Source organism: Mirounga leonina, unplaced genomic scaffold, assembly GCF_011800145.1.
Source record: "Mirounga leonina isolate KUSES-001 unplaced genomic scaffold, KU_Mleo_1.0 Mir_92, whole genome shotgun sequence".
NCBI classification, from domain to species: Eukaryota; Metazoa; Chordata; class Mammalia; order Carnivora; family Phocidae; genus Mirounga; species Mirounga leonina.
In genome coordinates this window covers 12,668,426-12,682,305 of record NW_023270852.1, presented here as the reverse complement: position 1 = coordinate 12,682,305, position 13,880 = coordinate 12,668,426, and the positions used below count along the sequence as shown (strand labels likewise).

The window sequence follows — 13,880 nt, the reverse complement described above, 5'->3', positions numbered from 1 at the left end:
CAGGTTGGGAGAAAAAGGACCTGTTAAAGTTCACACATCTGGTGTGGTCAGGAGTGGAATCGTGGATGATTGCTAGCCCTAGACGAGGCTGGTGAGTGATGGAGCTTAACGGGGTTGGGTTCGGACTGCCGGTTACAAGAAGGCATGATCTCTGAAGGGGAGGCTGAGTCAGAGGTTACAGAGGGGATGCTTCAACAGAAGCATCAGCAAAGGACTGGGAGAGATGACGAAGTTGACCACTAAGGTATTTAGCCCAGGCCTGGAGATTTGACCACTAAGGTATTTAGCCCTGCTGACTTCCCCAAAAGCAGTGCCCTGAGGCTGACTAGTCAAACCCATACACGATCTCGAATGCAGAACTGGACAGGCAATCTTAAGAAACCAGTGAATCCACTGTGGGTCTGCAGAGTTTGGCTTCTCCACTGGACTGTGAGGTCTATGGGGGCAGGGACCGTGTTCTAGATTTATCCCCAGCTTCTAGCAGAGCCTGGAATATAGTAGGGACTCAACGATTTCTGTTGAAGTCATACATAAATGAATGTATGCGCCCAAACAAGAAACTGAAGGTGAGAAAGAACGGACAGAGGGGCGTAACATCATCCAGCGATTCTGGTGTAGAAGCAGACGAATTTTCCTGGGACGCGGCAGGACAAGCAGTCCTAGTACTAAAGCAGGCTGCTGCCAGCTATTTTTCAGCAGGGGTTGGCAGGCAGATCCTGGCTGGGGACGAAGGGGCGGGGTTAAATGGGCCGTTGGAGAGGGACCAGGCTGGAGAAGCCGACGGGCGGAGGCTCCAGGAGGGACCAATAGAGCAGGCAAATTTCCAACCTCAACGCTGTGACTAAGGTGTGTAACGTCACATCCGGTGTGGTGGGCGGGAGCGGGAAACAAAAGGAGAGCAAAGGCGCATGCGTTGGTGCTTCTCAGGTTCTGGCGGGCTCTTCCGCTCAGCCCGAGAGAAGTGCTTCCGGGTTGCCGCCGGCTGCCGCCTCCCGGCGCGGTAAGTACAGAAGCCAGGCTGCGGCCGCTGTCTCCCTGCCCCTTCTCTTCTCCCTCCCCCAGAGAAACCCCGTGGCCCTGCCCCGGCTCCTCAGGACCTCCACGTTCAGACGCCTTTTAACATTAAAGAGCTCCAGCTCATTGGCCGCTTCCTCGAGGCTAAGCCCCACCCCGTCGCCCAAGATCCGTCACTCATTGGTGTCACTTTCTGTCACCCAGCATTTCTTCCAGTTAATTGGCCCTATTCAGGCCCCGCTCCTTTCGCGATTAGCAACCCTATAAGGGCAAATGCCTATTCGAATCCCGCCCCTGCATTCTTCGTGTTGGTCCACCCCGCGGTCATTATCATAATAAGCAAAGAATGGGCGGTGGCTTTGAGGCGAGGGGTGGGCTTTCGGAGCCTCAGTCTCTGGCCTCTCCTACTAAACGGGATTTGAGGATGGGTGCTGGTGTGCTGGTGACATTGGCGGGGAAGCTGAGGTTCACGGAAGGGCAGCGGCTGGCCCAGGATCGGTCAAATGAGTTTAGGGCAAAAGCAGAACTAGACGTAGGTCCTTTTCTCCCGCTCATCTCCTCTAGTGCCTGGCCTCGACTTCTTCCCCGTGGGAATTTGATGCCCCAACTCACTTGTGATCTAGAGCCAGTCGTTGCCTGTTCCGGGGCCTCAAATTTTCCTGTGAGGTGAAAGGTTTTAATTCAGATTCCCCAGGACCTTTCTGGTCAGCCCCCTCAGCTGCTTAATCCGTGCCGAAAATTCTCCCACATGATAGTTCATTCAGCCTTCCAATTACTTATCCATTTACTCAGGCCTTTAGAATGTCTTTCTGAACCATACTGCACGTGGTACCCCACCCCCACCCCAGTTCAGCTGTGGTTCATGAGAGAGGTGATTAGTGTCCTACATTTCTGACACTGGGTAAGTATGGTACAGATCATAGAGGGGCAAAAAGTAGGTCTTAACTGTTGGGAGGAGGTAAAGATAGTGTCAGTGGAGCCCTGCTACCTCTAATTTCGTCTAATTTTGTAATGCCAGTCTGCATTCTGGATTCATAGCTCTACATTTGGCTTCCATTCTCTTCCCTGCCTTGAACAGTTTAAACCACTTTACTTCTCCATAAAGTAAATTAATTATCAGAATAACTATGAGGGTGTAGTATAATTGTTATTATTCCCCATTTTACAGATGAGGAAACTGAGGCTCAGAGAGGTTAAGTGACTTGGCCGAGGTCAAACAGCTAGTAAGTGGTGGAGCCAGGACTCAAACCCAGGTCTGTCTGATTCCCACAGAGAAGAGCGATTTCCCTGCTACCTTCTACTCCACATCATCCCTAAATTAAACTGTAACCAAATAAAACCCCAAACCAAAGACGTCTGACAGCGGGATTCACCTGGCCCTTTACCTCAGTCTAGGAGCCATGTCCACTTTGTTTCCCTCACTCTTCCCCCGTGTGACTGAGACACTGTGGTTTAATCTGGATCGACCCTGTGTGGAGGAGACAGAGCTGCAGCAGCAAGAACAACAGCATCAGGCCTGGGTGAGTAAGGACCTGGCATAGTGGTGGAGCCTCAGTCAGGGAGGAGCTTTTTGCTCTGGGTTGGGAACAATCAACCTGGGGGGCAGGAGGCCTAGGTTCACATCTTTGTATGACCCTGATTTACTGTGGGCCCATGGGACTTCTGGGCCAGACTGGAGCCTAGGCTCCTTTCCCTAAAGCATAGGAAATAGTTTTGACTTTATTGAGGACCTAGTAGATGTGATATTCTAGATTGATAGTCTCTCACTTCACCCTCACAATAATCTTATAAGGAAACCATGGCCCAGAGAGTTTATGTAGTTGGATCAAGTTTATAAGTAAGTGGCAGATGACAAGAGATAAAGGGATTGTCTCTTTCGGGAAACTGGAAGGAAGCTTCTCCACATTTAAGGGGTCATCTTAGGGGCAGAATGGGCCGGTCCCATGTCCCTGACCTGTCCTGCTTGTGCCCTGACCATGCTCTCCTCCCACTTTGGCCATAGCTCCAGAGCATCGCAGAGAAAGACAACAACCTGGTACCTATTGGCAAGCCGGCCTCAGAGGTGAGTGGTTCCAGCAGGTAGGGCTTGTGTGGGGCCCAGGCGGACCAAGGCTCTGCTCTACTTCTGAAAGTCCTGCCTCTGATCCCAGAGCAGTTGTGGTCTTCAGCTCTGGGTGGAGGCTGTAAAGGGGATGTAGAGTGGGTGGCCATTGGACCCAGCACTAAAGTCCTACAGAACATGCATCAGCTTCCTAGACTCAAAGGGGTGGGGCAAGGTTGGGGAATGGAGGGTCATTCATTGTTCCCAGAGACTGGCTCCAAGTGGACCAGCCCTTGAACTGGTCCAGGCAGCCCTATAGAGCCTATAGGCTCTTCTCTGCCTCACCAGCACTATGATGATGAGGAAGAGGAGGATGAAGATGACGATGAAGATAGTGAAGAGGACTCAGAGGATGATGAGGACATGCAGGACATGGATGAGATGAATGACTACAATGAGTCACCTGATGATGGAGAGGTCAATGAGGTAGGCAGGGGTGTGGGGGAGGGCCCCTACCCCTGACCTAACTGGTGGCCAAGGGTTACAGAGACTCTGGTTCCAGACGGGCAGGATCGGGGACTGGGGCTGGCTGGGTGGCTGAGGCCCCTTCCCACCCACACCCAGCCTTCTCTCCAGGTGGACATGGAAGGCAACGAACAGGATCAGGACCAGTGGATGATCTAGGTAGACAAGGCAGGGTGGCCTCAGGGAAATTCCAGGCCAGCTGAACTTACCCTGCATCCCCTGCAGAACCAGCTGTTTGCCCCAGTGCCTGAAAGCTCACCTTTGGGTATTTCTTCAGCTGCTGCCAGGAACTGGTCTCCTTGGCCCCTCCCAGGCCATCAGTTTGCCCTTGAGTCCCCAGGGCCTGAGCCCAACCCACCTTTCTGCCTAGTACTTCACCCTTTGGTTGCCAGGTATAGTCTCTAACTCCCTTTAATAAAGACACAGGACTGATTTTTTCCCCCCCGTGTCTATTCCCTATTTGTTGGTGGGGCCCAGAGGAATCCAGCATCTTCTCTTGAGCTTTAGGGAGAGGGCACACAGGGGACTTAGGGTAAGCCTACCTGACCATGCGGTCCAGGGCTAAGGAAGGCCAGAGTGTCCCTGGCTCTGGGCCCAGGCTCCATCTCTGGCCCAGCTTATATTCATATATTCCTTCAGAGCCTCTCTTGTTTCCTCTGATCCCACCTGGAACTGCATGGGCTGGGGAGGGCAGGCTTTCTGTGGCCCGGAGCTGGGACTCCCCTGGAGCTCTTCCAGCCAGCTTCCTTGGTGTTAAGAAAGCAGATTAAATCTCAGAGCAGCACAGGGACTCCTTTGGAGTCACCCAGAAAATCAGTGATAGAGTTGGGTTGGGAGCTCAGGACTCTTGCCTGTTAATCCATGACTCTCTCTGGAAGGAGAGGGGCCAGTGGGACCAAGCAATCTGACAGAACTTGATGCCTGAATCAGTGTGGAACAGGAGTAGGGCAAAGGTGGGAGGACAGCCTTCCCCCCCCCACACTGCCCCCCAGAGCTCAGCATGTGTCAGGCCACAAGCAGTGGGGGAGGGGATGTTCTGAGGTCCTTGTTTGGGTGGGGGTGGAGGGGTAGCAGTAAGTACCCCTGGGCCTGGACCTCAGCCAGGCCCTGCATAGGTGAGCTGGGCTATGCCGTCCTTGATGGCAGGGAAGTCTGGGAGGCCAGTGTGGTGGAGGCGGCAGCGGTAGCGGCCACAGTTCTTGGCATACTGCAGGAAGCGAGGTGCACCAGGGAAGAGCACATGGTCAGCCAACACAGTGGCACCAGCTGGCAGCAGGGCGTGGGCCTCCAGCAGCTGCAGGTCTCGCAGGTAACATCGGGGCCGGTGTGCCAGGAGCACCATGTCTGCCCGACTCAGCTGGTACTGGGTTCGTAGGCGTGGGATCACCTCCTCTGAGCTACTCACGATGAGCTCCACCTGTGGGAGTGGAAGGAGCTGGAGGTGAGGGTGGGAGGGACTGTCTCCCACACTAGACTCCCGCAGGATCTGGCTTACTTTATGCCAGGTCCCGGCCTAGGTCCCCATGAGTGTTCTCACATTTCCTCTGTCCTCAGAAAAACCCAAGAGGCAGATTTCCATTCTGCCAGTGATGAAGCTGAGATTCAGAGAATAAGTGCTTTGCCCAAGGTCATAAAGCTCACAAGACATAGACAAGGTTTGGACCCAGATTTGCTGGGCTCCAGAGACCTTCCTCTTAACTGCTCCTTTGTCATCCAGCAGCAAATATGAGCAAATGACTTGGAACAGAAAGGCAGGAGTTCATACATCACTGAGGGCCACAGTCCCCTATGAGGAGCTGCTGTCTTCTCCTAGGTGGGATTCCATCACTGGGGAGGCCTGGCTAGGGCAAGGCTGGGGGTGGAAGGGAAGAGACAAGGGTTGGGGAGGTGGGGGCTGACCGTGCGCTCGTCAAAGCCAGCCAGGCGGATGAGTTTTTCAGCCACTGCTGCCATGCGTGGGTCCCACTCCACGGTGAGAAGGCGGCCCCCGGGGGGCAGGGCATGGGCAATAAGCAATGTGGAGTACCCGCAGTGGGTGCCCAGCTCTAGCACGGAAGCAGGGGCCTTCTCCTCCACCAGCCGCATCAGGATCTGACCTGGGGGGAAGACGGCTGTTGCAGCAGACATGGGAGACAGATGCAGGGCCCCTGATAGAAAGGGATCTCAAATGCCCACCTGCCTCACTGCAACCCCCAACCAGCTGGGGTCTTCTCAGACTACAATTCCAGCTGCCCCCACTGGTCCCCTGCCCCTCCAGGCTTGCCTCCTTCATGCTCCTCTTCATACCAGCCATTAGCATCTTTCCAACAAACAAATCTGACCCTGTTGTTCCTTGGTTCCTATGATCCTCAAGGCCTTTGAGATTGAACTTGAGATCCTCAGCCTGACATTCGGGACCTTCTTGGACCCGATCCTATCCAAACTTTCCAGTTCTTCCCATCTGTAGCCTGTATCACAGCCCTCCCAAGCACTGTGCCCAGAGTCAACCAAGTCGATGCTGGCTCATTCCATCATGCTGCATTAGCATATGTGACTGGCTTTGCCCCTCCCCACCCCTGTCTATCTGCTTGGCCAAGCTGGAAGCAATTCTTCTCTGTGTTAAGTGTTGCTTTCTCCAGGAGGGCTCAAGCAGAAACAACCACCAGGCTTCTGAGAGACCTTTGCTAGAACTTCCAGTTTCATTCCCCCTTGTTTTATTCATTGAATATCTTTCTAACCTTGGAATTTAAAAAATTTCTTCAGACTCTAAAAGCACTTGTGCCAGGAGCCGGGACTCAGACAAAGCCAGGCAGTTACCCTGAATGGGATGTGGGAGCCTCCACGGTGTGGGGGAGAAATACTTAGCACAGGTAATTAGAAAGTTATGGGTGATGTGCTGAGATGGTTGTCCCTTTTGTATTATGTCCCCTTTGATGCCAGCATTTGTGGCTGATTCATCTGTGTGGCCTCTGTCTCCTTTTCCCACCCAGCACCTAGTATAGGCCTAGCACAGAAGGGTGGCAATAAGTGTTTGCTAGATGAGTAACTTTGCCTAGCCCCCTCATTTGCAGAGGAGAGAAAGACCCAGATAGGATCAGGAACCTGCCCAATGCACCCAGTAGGCAGCGGCAGATCCCAGACCTCCCTTACCATCTTAGGGGTGCTTCCTGGAGCAGAAGGCTAAGGAACACTGACCTTTGACAGGCCCCATGTGGCCCAGGTACTCGCAGTGGCTGCTCCAGTGGTCCAGGGTGGTGATGATGTGACTGGGGTCCCCAGGCAGGGCGTGGGTGAGCACATAGCTGAAGGCCCGCTCCTCAGTCCGCAGCCCTGAAAGGCAGTCTCGGAGGCTCCGCAGCAAGACCATACGCACCAGCAGTCGGAAGTAGTGCCGGTATCGCACCAGCAGTGTCACCACCAGGGGCAGGAAGGCCAGTGCGATGGCGGGGGACATGGTCCCTACCAGGGCTCTGGGGTGAAGGGAGGCAGGGAGGGAAACCCACACCCACCATTGCTTGTCATTTGTATTATCCCTATATTTTACAAACCATAGCTCAGAAAAGCTGTCTTTTGTCCAGAGTCACACAGCAGAACTGGGATTTGAATCTGAATTGGTCTGATTTCAAGCCCATGTACTTTCAAGGACTTCATGCTAGTCTGTGTTCTGCACCCACCCCCAAACCACCTCTTCCCACTTCTGCCCCTTGATCCTATCTTCACCTTGCTTCTTCCACCTGTTTCTCCTCATCTCTGTAGTCACCCCTTCTGGACTGCTTTCTGCAGACCTCCTCTGAGATATCCTCCACCCTCCCTACCCTCTGCCTTCTCTTCTCTGACCCATTAATGTGGAGCAAAAGAGCACAGCTTTGTAGTCAGAAACCCCTTCAGGCCCTGTGTGCTGCCTCAGTAAAAGGCAATCAAAACACTCCATAGGGTGTTAGGATGAGATTTCTTCCCATCCCTCCATCTGGTCTTCCCTGAGTGTGGGAGGAATCCTTGATTCTCTATCTCCTCTCCAGAACCTGTCTCCCCTCCCCTGCATTTGCCTTTTCTGTTCTCTCTCAGAATTCCTTTTACAAGCATGTACAGACACAGCACACAGTCCCCCCACTCGGGCCTCTTCTTCCAGGCCCCCTATGGGGGACAAGTGCCTTCTCCTCTCAAGTGCCCTGGACCATCCTCCCTTTCCTCCAGATCTGCCCCTCGTGAGGCCCCTGGTGATGGGGACTAAAATTGAAAGTAAGAGTATATAAATGGATGTGAGTAGGTGAGTGATAGTGAGTTTGAACTGGTGTGCTTGGGAACCCACACTCAAGAGCCCTGCTTACCTGGGCTGGAGGCTCCTGCTTGGGGAAGATCAGAGGGGGAGTCCTTGGGGCCAGAGAACCCTGAGGCAGGCTGGACCTGCTCTCAATTATTGATGCAGAAGCTGCTGCTGTCACCTGAGACCTGCAGTTCAAGTTACTAGCTGCAGCAACAAGGTGGGGCTAACTCTTACCCTTCTCGAGCACTGAAAAAATGTACAGAACTCCAGGGTCTTGATCTGAGGGGTAATAAGAGCTACTGGGTTTGGTGACCTCTCCTCTAACTCCTTGTATCAGGACATGGGACATGGTGTGAGCCAAGGTGATGGGAGGCTGTAATTTATTCAATTCAGAATTCAACTGACATTTTGTCTAAGTAAATGCCAGGGTGTGGGTCGCAGGGGGGAATCAGATCTTGTCCCCTTCCTCCAGGAACTCCAAGTTTGGAGGAAGAGACTGATCCAGAAACGGAGAATAAAACATAATGCAGTGCTCCATGGATACAGGGACTTTGGGCTGTTTTGTGAACTGCTATGTATCTAGACAGAACAGTGTATGGCACATCAGACACTCAGTAATTTTTGATTCGATAAATGAAGGAATCAACACGGGATAGGGATTAAGCACAGGGAGCTGGACATGCCCAAACAATGGGATCTAAGATGGCAATCAGGAGAATACTGTTTGTAGTGAGGCTTGAAGGCAGAAGGCAGACCTGGTGGGGAGACGGTGTGCCAGGCCACATGAGGAAAGTCCAGGAGGTCAGTCGGGAAACTGCAAATATTTTCTTAGGGCTGGTGAGGCATCAGTCCAATCCCTGCACCGCCACCACCATCACTACCAGCCCCCACGACCCAAATGCTGGACTGGGAGGCAGGTGAGAGGCTCTGCAAGATCTTGAATGACAGACCTGGACCTGTGTTCAGCGTCCAAGGGAAGATATGGGGTGGTTCTAAGAAAAGAGCATTGTGTGTTAGATTACTATGGTTGCTGTAAAAAGGCCAGCAAGATTGAAGAGAAATGCCTGAGGGCAAAGCATGTGAGGGGGTTTCTATCTCTTCCAGGATTAAGCTCTGCTCCGCTTTGGTTTGTGTATGAATAAGGGCTTTTCTTCCAGTAAGTCTCCGATCCCCAGTCCAGGCTGAGAACTCCGTTGGGCGCCACACTATGTGTCCTCCGACTGGGGGCTGGGCATCTGGGTCCAACGCTTGTACACAGAGACTTGTGTGCTCTAGGAGGGTAGGGCCTCAATCCCACTCGCCCCTCGCATGGCATTTAGGAGAGCAAATCATGATGGCATTTGGGATAAGTTCACTCACTGGCCCAGAAAGGTGGCCTGGCACCACGCGACCACAAAGTACGAAGACCTCTAGACCCGGTGAAAGAAGACTCAAATTCCAAGACCGGGCAGCGACTTAAGTCATGTGATCTGCCCCGCCTTTTCATCGCATCACGTGTCTCGCGTTTTGTCAAGCGAGGTGAGCCTTCCCATTGGTTGGCGATGATCACGCGGTAGAGGCGGGGCCGGAAGCTGGGGTTGCGGCGGCAGCTGCGCGGCTCTGGGAAGGGATAGGCCGGGAGGCGGGTGGCTGCTTGCTGGAAGCAGCCACGGGTCATGTGACCGGAAGGGCTCCCGACGGACGCCGTCCCTCCTCGGCGCCGCCTGAGTGCCCGGCCCGACCCCGGCCATGGGGTGCTGCTACAGCAGCGAGAACGAGGACTCGGACCAGGTGCGGCCGCGGCGGGCGAGGCTCGGGAATGAGGGTTGAGAGGCTGAGGCGTGGGGCCCAGAAGAAAACCTGCAGAAGAGCGGGAGCGGGACTGCGGGGTGCATATAGTACGGAGGCCGGGAGGGGACAGATTACAGAGGGGACGTCCGGCCAGGCTCCTACCCCTGTTAAAGCCCCAGCTTTCTCTACAGTCTCCGCATTGGGGTGTGCAGGCAGCTGCCTGTCCCGCTTGCTCCCACCCCTTTCATCTTATCCCACCCTTAAACCTTTATAGCCTTCGGGATCCTCAGCCTAGGTCTCTGGGAAACTGTCTTCCCAGCTTCCTGTGCTTTTTCTGTGCTTGTGTGAGCGGGCTTTGTGAATCCATTCTAGAGACGGGTAAGCTGAGGCTCAGAGTTCGTTTGTCCTGACATGAATCAGGAATTTGTGTATGCTTTCAGCCCCTGGGGTTGGAGAAGGAAGGTCACTGCTGGTTTGGGGTCAGAGAAGGCCTCTGGAAGTAGGTGGCATTTGAGTTGACCAGTGAAGAATTTAATAGAGACAATGAGGACATCGAGACATGTGGGAAGTTGTTTGGGAAGCTACAAAGTGGGTTTCCGCCCTGGCTGGAGTGGATTAGAGAGACGGGATGGGGAGCTCTGTTTGGCCTGCCTCAGTGCAGTTTTTGCTTGGGGCCTGAAGATTCCTTCAGCTAGAGAGGGTGCCTGTCCTGGGAATTTGTAGATCTGATCCCTTTGCACAGGGGATCAGGCTGAGAAACCTGTGCAGTTTTAAATTCTCCCTCTTCCTCTTGGTGCATTCTCACTTCTCCCCACACCTTAAACCCTGCCCTGCCTGCTTGATCTTTTAGGAGTGGGGAGACCTTCCTGAGGATGAAGTCTCAAGCTCTTGGCCACTCACCTTTTTTATTGTCTCTAAGCCTGGATTCTACATTTCAACACATTCTAGACATGGACACGATAGAAAGATTTCAGCAAGTAGCTCACAGTCTGGTGGGGAAGATGGTAACAGAAATGGATTTTGTTACTGGTATTTGGGAAGTAGGTCTTTCCCCAGTGACTCACATGAACCTATTTTAGGTTAAGGATTTAAGGTTAGGAAAATGTCATTTGTATGAGAGGCATGAGTGGCTCCTGGGCCTCATTAATTTCCCACTCAATGAACACATACTTTTATTTCCTATGCCTTATGTTAGGCATACCTCATGTCCACTCCCCTCACTTCATTGCAGCCTCCTAGAGGAGACGGTATGTCTGCCTACTGGGAAAACTGTGGCATAGTGGGAGATTGTCTCCTAAAGAGTAATACAGACTCTTGCAAGGAATGAATCAAGAAGGGTTAGTGTCTTCTAAGAAAGGATACCAGCTTCTAGTTGGGAGAACTGGCTTCCTGCTCTCCTGAATTTCACCTTCTTGACAGGCTCTCACTTCTGTATTTAACCCCCAGAACGGTGCTCGATCAGTGCTGGGTGATTTAAGGCTTCGTGTGGCAAAAGTCTATGCCATACCCTTCACTATCAGAGTCCCTCTCTCAGCTAGCTCTTGGGACAGGCCACTCTCCCATTCTCATTTCTGTTCCTTTATTTTAATAAAAAAAGTATGATGCATTTTTCAAAGGCCTTTATAGTTCTTTCATTTGATTTTTGCCAAGCGTTTGTCATATAGGTACAGGTTATGTATTTAAAGGCAAGAAAAAGGGGGGGCCTGGGTGGCTCAGTCGTTAAGCATCTGCCTTTGGCTCAGGTCATGATCCCAGGGGCCTGGGATTGAGCACCGCGTCGGGCTCCCTGCTCCTCAGGAAGCCTGCTTCTCCCTCCCACTCCCCCGGCTTGTTTTCCCTCTCTCTGTGTCTCTCTCTCTCAAATAAATAAAATCTTAAAAAAAATAAAATAAAGGCAAGAAAAAGTTTAGAGAGACTAAGTGATTTAGCCAAGGATACAGAGCTGAGCAGTGCCATAGCCATGGTGTCTTGATACCAAGCCATGTGCTTTATCCGTTGGGCCAAGCTGTCTCTTTTAGCTGTGCCCATAGACCAGGTGGGTAATCATGGGCAGGCCACATATATTTGTCTGTACTAGGGTAGACAATGAAATCCTGACTCCGGGGTTGACACTGACTCAGGGACAGACCTTGGTGTGAAAAACCTCCTCCATGCTGCACTTGGCCTTTTGGGGGTGGGGTGATGTTATTTGTCCACTCTGATGGGGGTAGCCTGGCCTCTTCTGGGAGTCTAGGTCTCAGGAAAACAACGTTCTTGAAGAACCCTTGATGGGGGGAAAACTGCCCGGTCCTGCAGGAAGATCTGTCTCAAGTAGGGTTGGGGAGAAGAATGACACACAGGAAGCAAACTCAGGGTTCATTTTGAAGCCAGCTTTCCTTTGAGATAGTTTGATCTTTGGCAAGTATTTTGTCTTTTTAGCCCTTTAATACTTAGCCTGTGTTTTAAGGAGGAGGGGTTGTGTCGAGGAGTTAAGAAGTGATAGGGTAGAATCCCACAGCTTCTGTCTCATGCTTTTGAGAACTGGGGACACTTGGGCAACCTAGGCTCGAGAAGGAAGAGTATTGTGAAAAGGGCCTGCCTAGGGTGGGGCAGGCGGGCAGGAGGAAGTGGCCCTCTGTAAGGAGCGTTGTGGAGTTGTGGCTAGGGGAGCTGGGAGCCCGCAGTGGGAAGGTCTGTGGTAGGAACTGAAAGTGGCCTGGAGTGGAGCACTGGTGGTCTGGCACTGAGGGTTTGTCAGTCAGCATTAGGCAGGATGGGCCCCTTGTCCTTGGCTTTGTCCTGGGCACCCTTGCTCTTTATGGCTTGGATAGATACCCAGCAGGTCTGCTTATCCAATTTGTAGCTGACACAAAGCCAGGAGGGATTTGCAGCGGATGGGCTCAAGGCAGGGTCGTATCCAGAGAGACTGCAGTAGATTAGAACGAGGAGAAAACCACACAGAATTGTGAGGGACCAGGGAGACTTGGTCTGGCCCCAGGTTAGTTCTGGGAGTTGTGATTATCAGCGTTGGCTAGCAGTAATGGGACTACTGAAAATTAGCACAATCACACTACTAGAGGTGTGGTGGCATGGCAAGGGAGGGAGCAGCTCCATGTCAGGTCAGGTTTCACCAGGTACATTAAGTTTGGTTCTGGGAGTTGTATACAAAGAGAGCATCAGAGGAGAGTGAACACTTGAGAGTAGAAGGGACCTGCCTTCAAGAAGGGGGCATACTGGGGCTGTGTGACCCAGAGGCTGGGACTCCTGCCCTGACATTATACAAGGAATAGAATTGTTTGGGGGATCAGGAGTGCCATTCTTAGGCTCTTGACCTGCATCAGGTGCTAGACTGTTTTCTGAAGCTCTAGAGCTGTTACTGAATACATGCTTTGTGCCTCTGTCCATCCTTTCAGGGCCTCTAGGACTGCTTGGTTGCACTTTGATTCATCCCAGACCACCAACTCAGCTGAGCTCCCAGGGGCAGGCAGGACTGAGCCTTAGCTGACATTCCACACACTTAGGCACTTAGGATATTTTTTGGTGCTTAAAGGTCAGAGCTGGGCTGAGAGAAGAGCCCAGGAAAGGCAGCTAAAGGCTCCAGGGCTGACTTCTCCCCTATGGCCTATCCTAGGACCGAGAGGAACGGAAGCTGCTGCTGGACCCTAGCAGCCCTCCTACCAAAGCCCTCAATGGAGCTGAGCCCAACTACCACAGCCTGCCTCCCACTCGCACAGATGAGCAGGCCCTGCTCTCCTCCATCCTTGCTAAGACAGCCAGGTGAGCACCAAAGGACCAAGCCTGGGCAGAGCTTCTCCATCGATGTTAAAGGAGGGATAGAGGGACTGGGCCCAGGACATGGGGGATGGGACAAGGTCAGTGGCTAGAGGTGCCTCTGGGCCCAGCCCTGCTCCAGTGGGCAGGCAGGGACACTGGTGTCAGATAGCCCTAGAGTTGGCACTTGGCGGTGAATCCTGTGTGTCCCTCTTGAAGCACCTGTCATGTTCCCTCTGCCTCTTCTCCCCAAAGCAACATCATTGATGTGTCTGCCGCGGACTCCCAGGGCATGGAGCAGCATGAGTACATGGACCGGGCAAGGCAGTACAGGTGAGACCTGGCCAGCGTCGGGGACACACACACACACACACACACACTCATACTCACACACCCGATGGGCTCCTTGGGCACACACACACACACACCCCAGACGGGCTCCTTGGACACACACACACACCCAGACGGGCTCCTTGGGCTCCTTGGACACACACACACACACACACACACACTCACACCCAGACGGGCTCCTTGGAC

At 52.9% G+C, this 13,880-nt stretch overlaps 3 protein-coding genes across 11 annotated transcripts in view; 2 read left to right on the top strand and 1 right to left on the bottom strand.

Annotated features, from left to right (window-relative positions):
- Positions 1–819: 819 nt before the first annotated feature.
- Positions 820–4,018, top strand: ANAPC15 (anaphase promoting complex subunit 15). 9 transcript variants are annotated; one of them, XM_034995004.1, is made up of 5 exons: positions 820–1,000; positions 2,405–2,534; positions 3,017–3,076; positions 3,404–3,541; positions 3,692–4,018. In XM_034995004.1, exons 1-5 carry the CDS (start codon positions 909–911, stop codon positions 3,737–3,739), a joined length of 468 nt encoding a protein of 155 aa, XP_034850895.1. In that variant the 5' UTR covers positions 820–908; the 3' UTR covers positions 3,740–4,018. The 9 variants fall into 9 exon arrangements, with proteins under 9 accessions (XP_034850895.1, XP_034850894.1, XP_034850901.1 ...); XM_034995003.1 differs by having other exon boundaries at positions 864–1,000; positions 3,680–4,018; XM_034995010.1 differs by having other exon boundaries at positions 919–1,000; positions 2,410–2,534.
- Positions 4,002–8,958, bottom strand: LOC118003895 (transmembrane O-methyltransferase). Its single transcript, XM_034994997.1, has 3 exons — positions 6,755–8,958; positions 5,480–5,676; positions 4,002–4,997 (listed from the first exon to the last, which is right to left on the bottom strand). Exons 1-3 carry the CDS (start codon positions 7,011–7,013, stop codon positions 4,677–4,679), a joined length of 777 nt encoding a protein of 258 aa, XP_034850888.1. The 5' UTR covers positions 7,014–8,958; the 3' UTR covers positions 4,002–4,676.
- A 460-nt stretch (positions 8,959–9,418) lies between these two features.
- Positions 9,419–13,880, top strand: part of LAMTOR1 (late endosomal/lysosomal adaptor, MAPK and MTOR activator 1) — a 5,897-nt gene continuing 1,435 nt past the window's right edge. The window contains exons 1-3 of the mRNA XM_034995002.1: positions 9,419–9,593; positions 13,204–13,349; positions 13,599–13,676. Coding sequence (XP_034850893.1) covers positions 9,552–9,593; positions 13,204–13,349; positions 13,599–13,676 — 266 coding nt within the window. The 5' untranslated portion in view covers positions 9,419–9,551. The remainder of the gene's footprint in view (positions 9,594–13,203; positions 13,350–13,598; positions 13,677–13,880) is intronic.

Excerpts from the sequence above, each read along its gene's own strand:
- ANAPC15 (XM_034995003.1), top strand. The coding sequence starts at position 909 with ATGCGTTGGTGCTTCTCAGGTTCTGGCGGGCTCTTCCGCTCAGCCCGA. Across the intron at positions 2,535-3,016 it reads AACAACAGCATCAGGCCTGG|CTCCAGAGCATCGCAGAGAA; the intron begins GTGAGTAAGGAC and ends CTTTGGCCATAG. Across the intron at positions 3,077-3,403 it reads TTGGCAAGCCGGCCTCAGAG|CACTATGATGATGAGGAAGA; the intron begins GTGAGTGGTTCC and ends CTGCCTCACCAG.
- LOC118003895 (XM_034994997.1), bottom strand. The coding sequence starts at position 7,013 with ATGTCCCCCGCCATCGCACTGGCCTTCCTGCCCCTGGTGGTGACACTG. Across the intron at positions 5,677-6,754 it reads CCACATGGGGCCTGTCAAAG|GTCAGATCCTGATGCGGCTG; the intron begins GTCAGTGTTCCT and ends TCTTCCCCCCAG. Across the intron at positions 4,998-5,479 it reads CTGGCTTTGACGAGCGCACG|GTGGAGCTCATCGTGAGTAG; the intron begins GTCAGCCCCCAC and ends CCACTCCCACAG.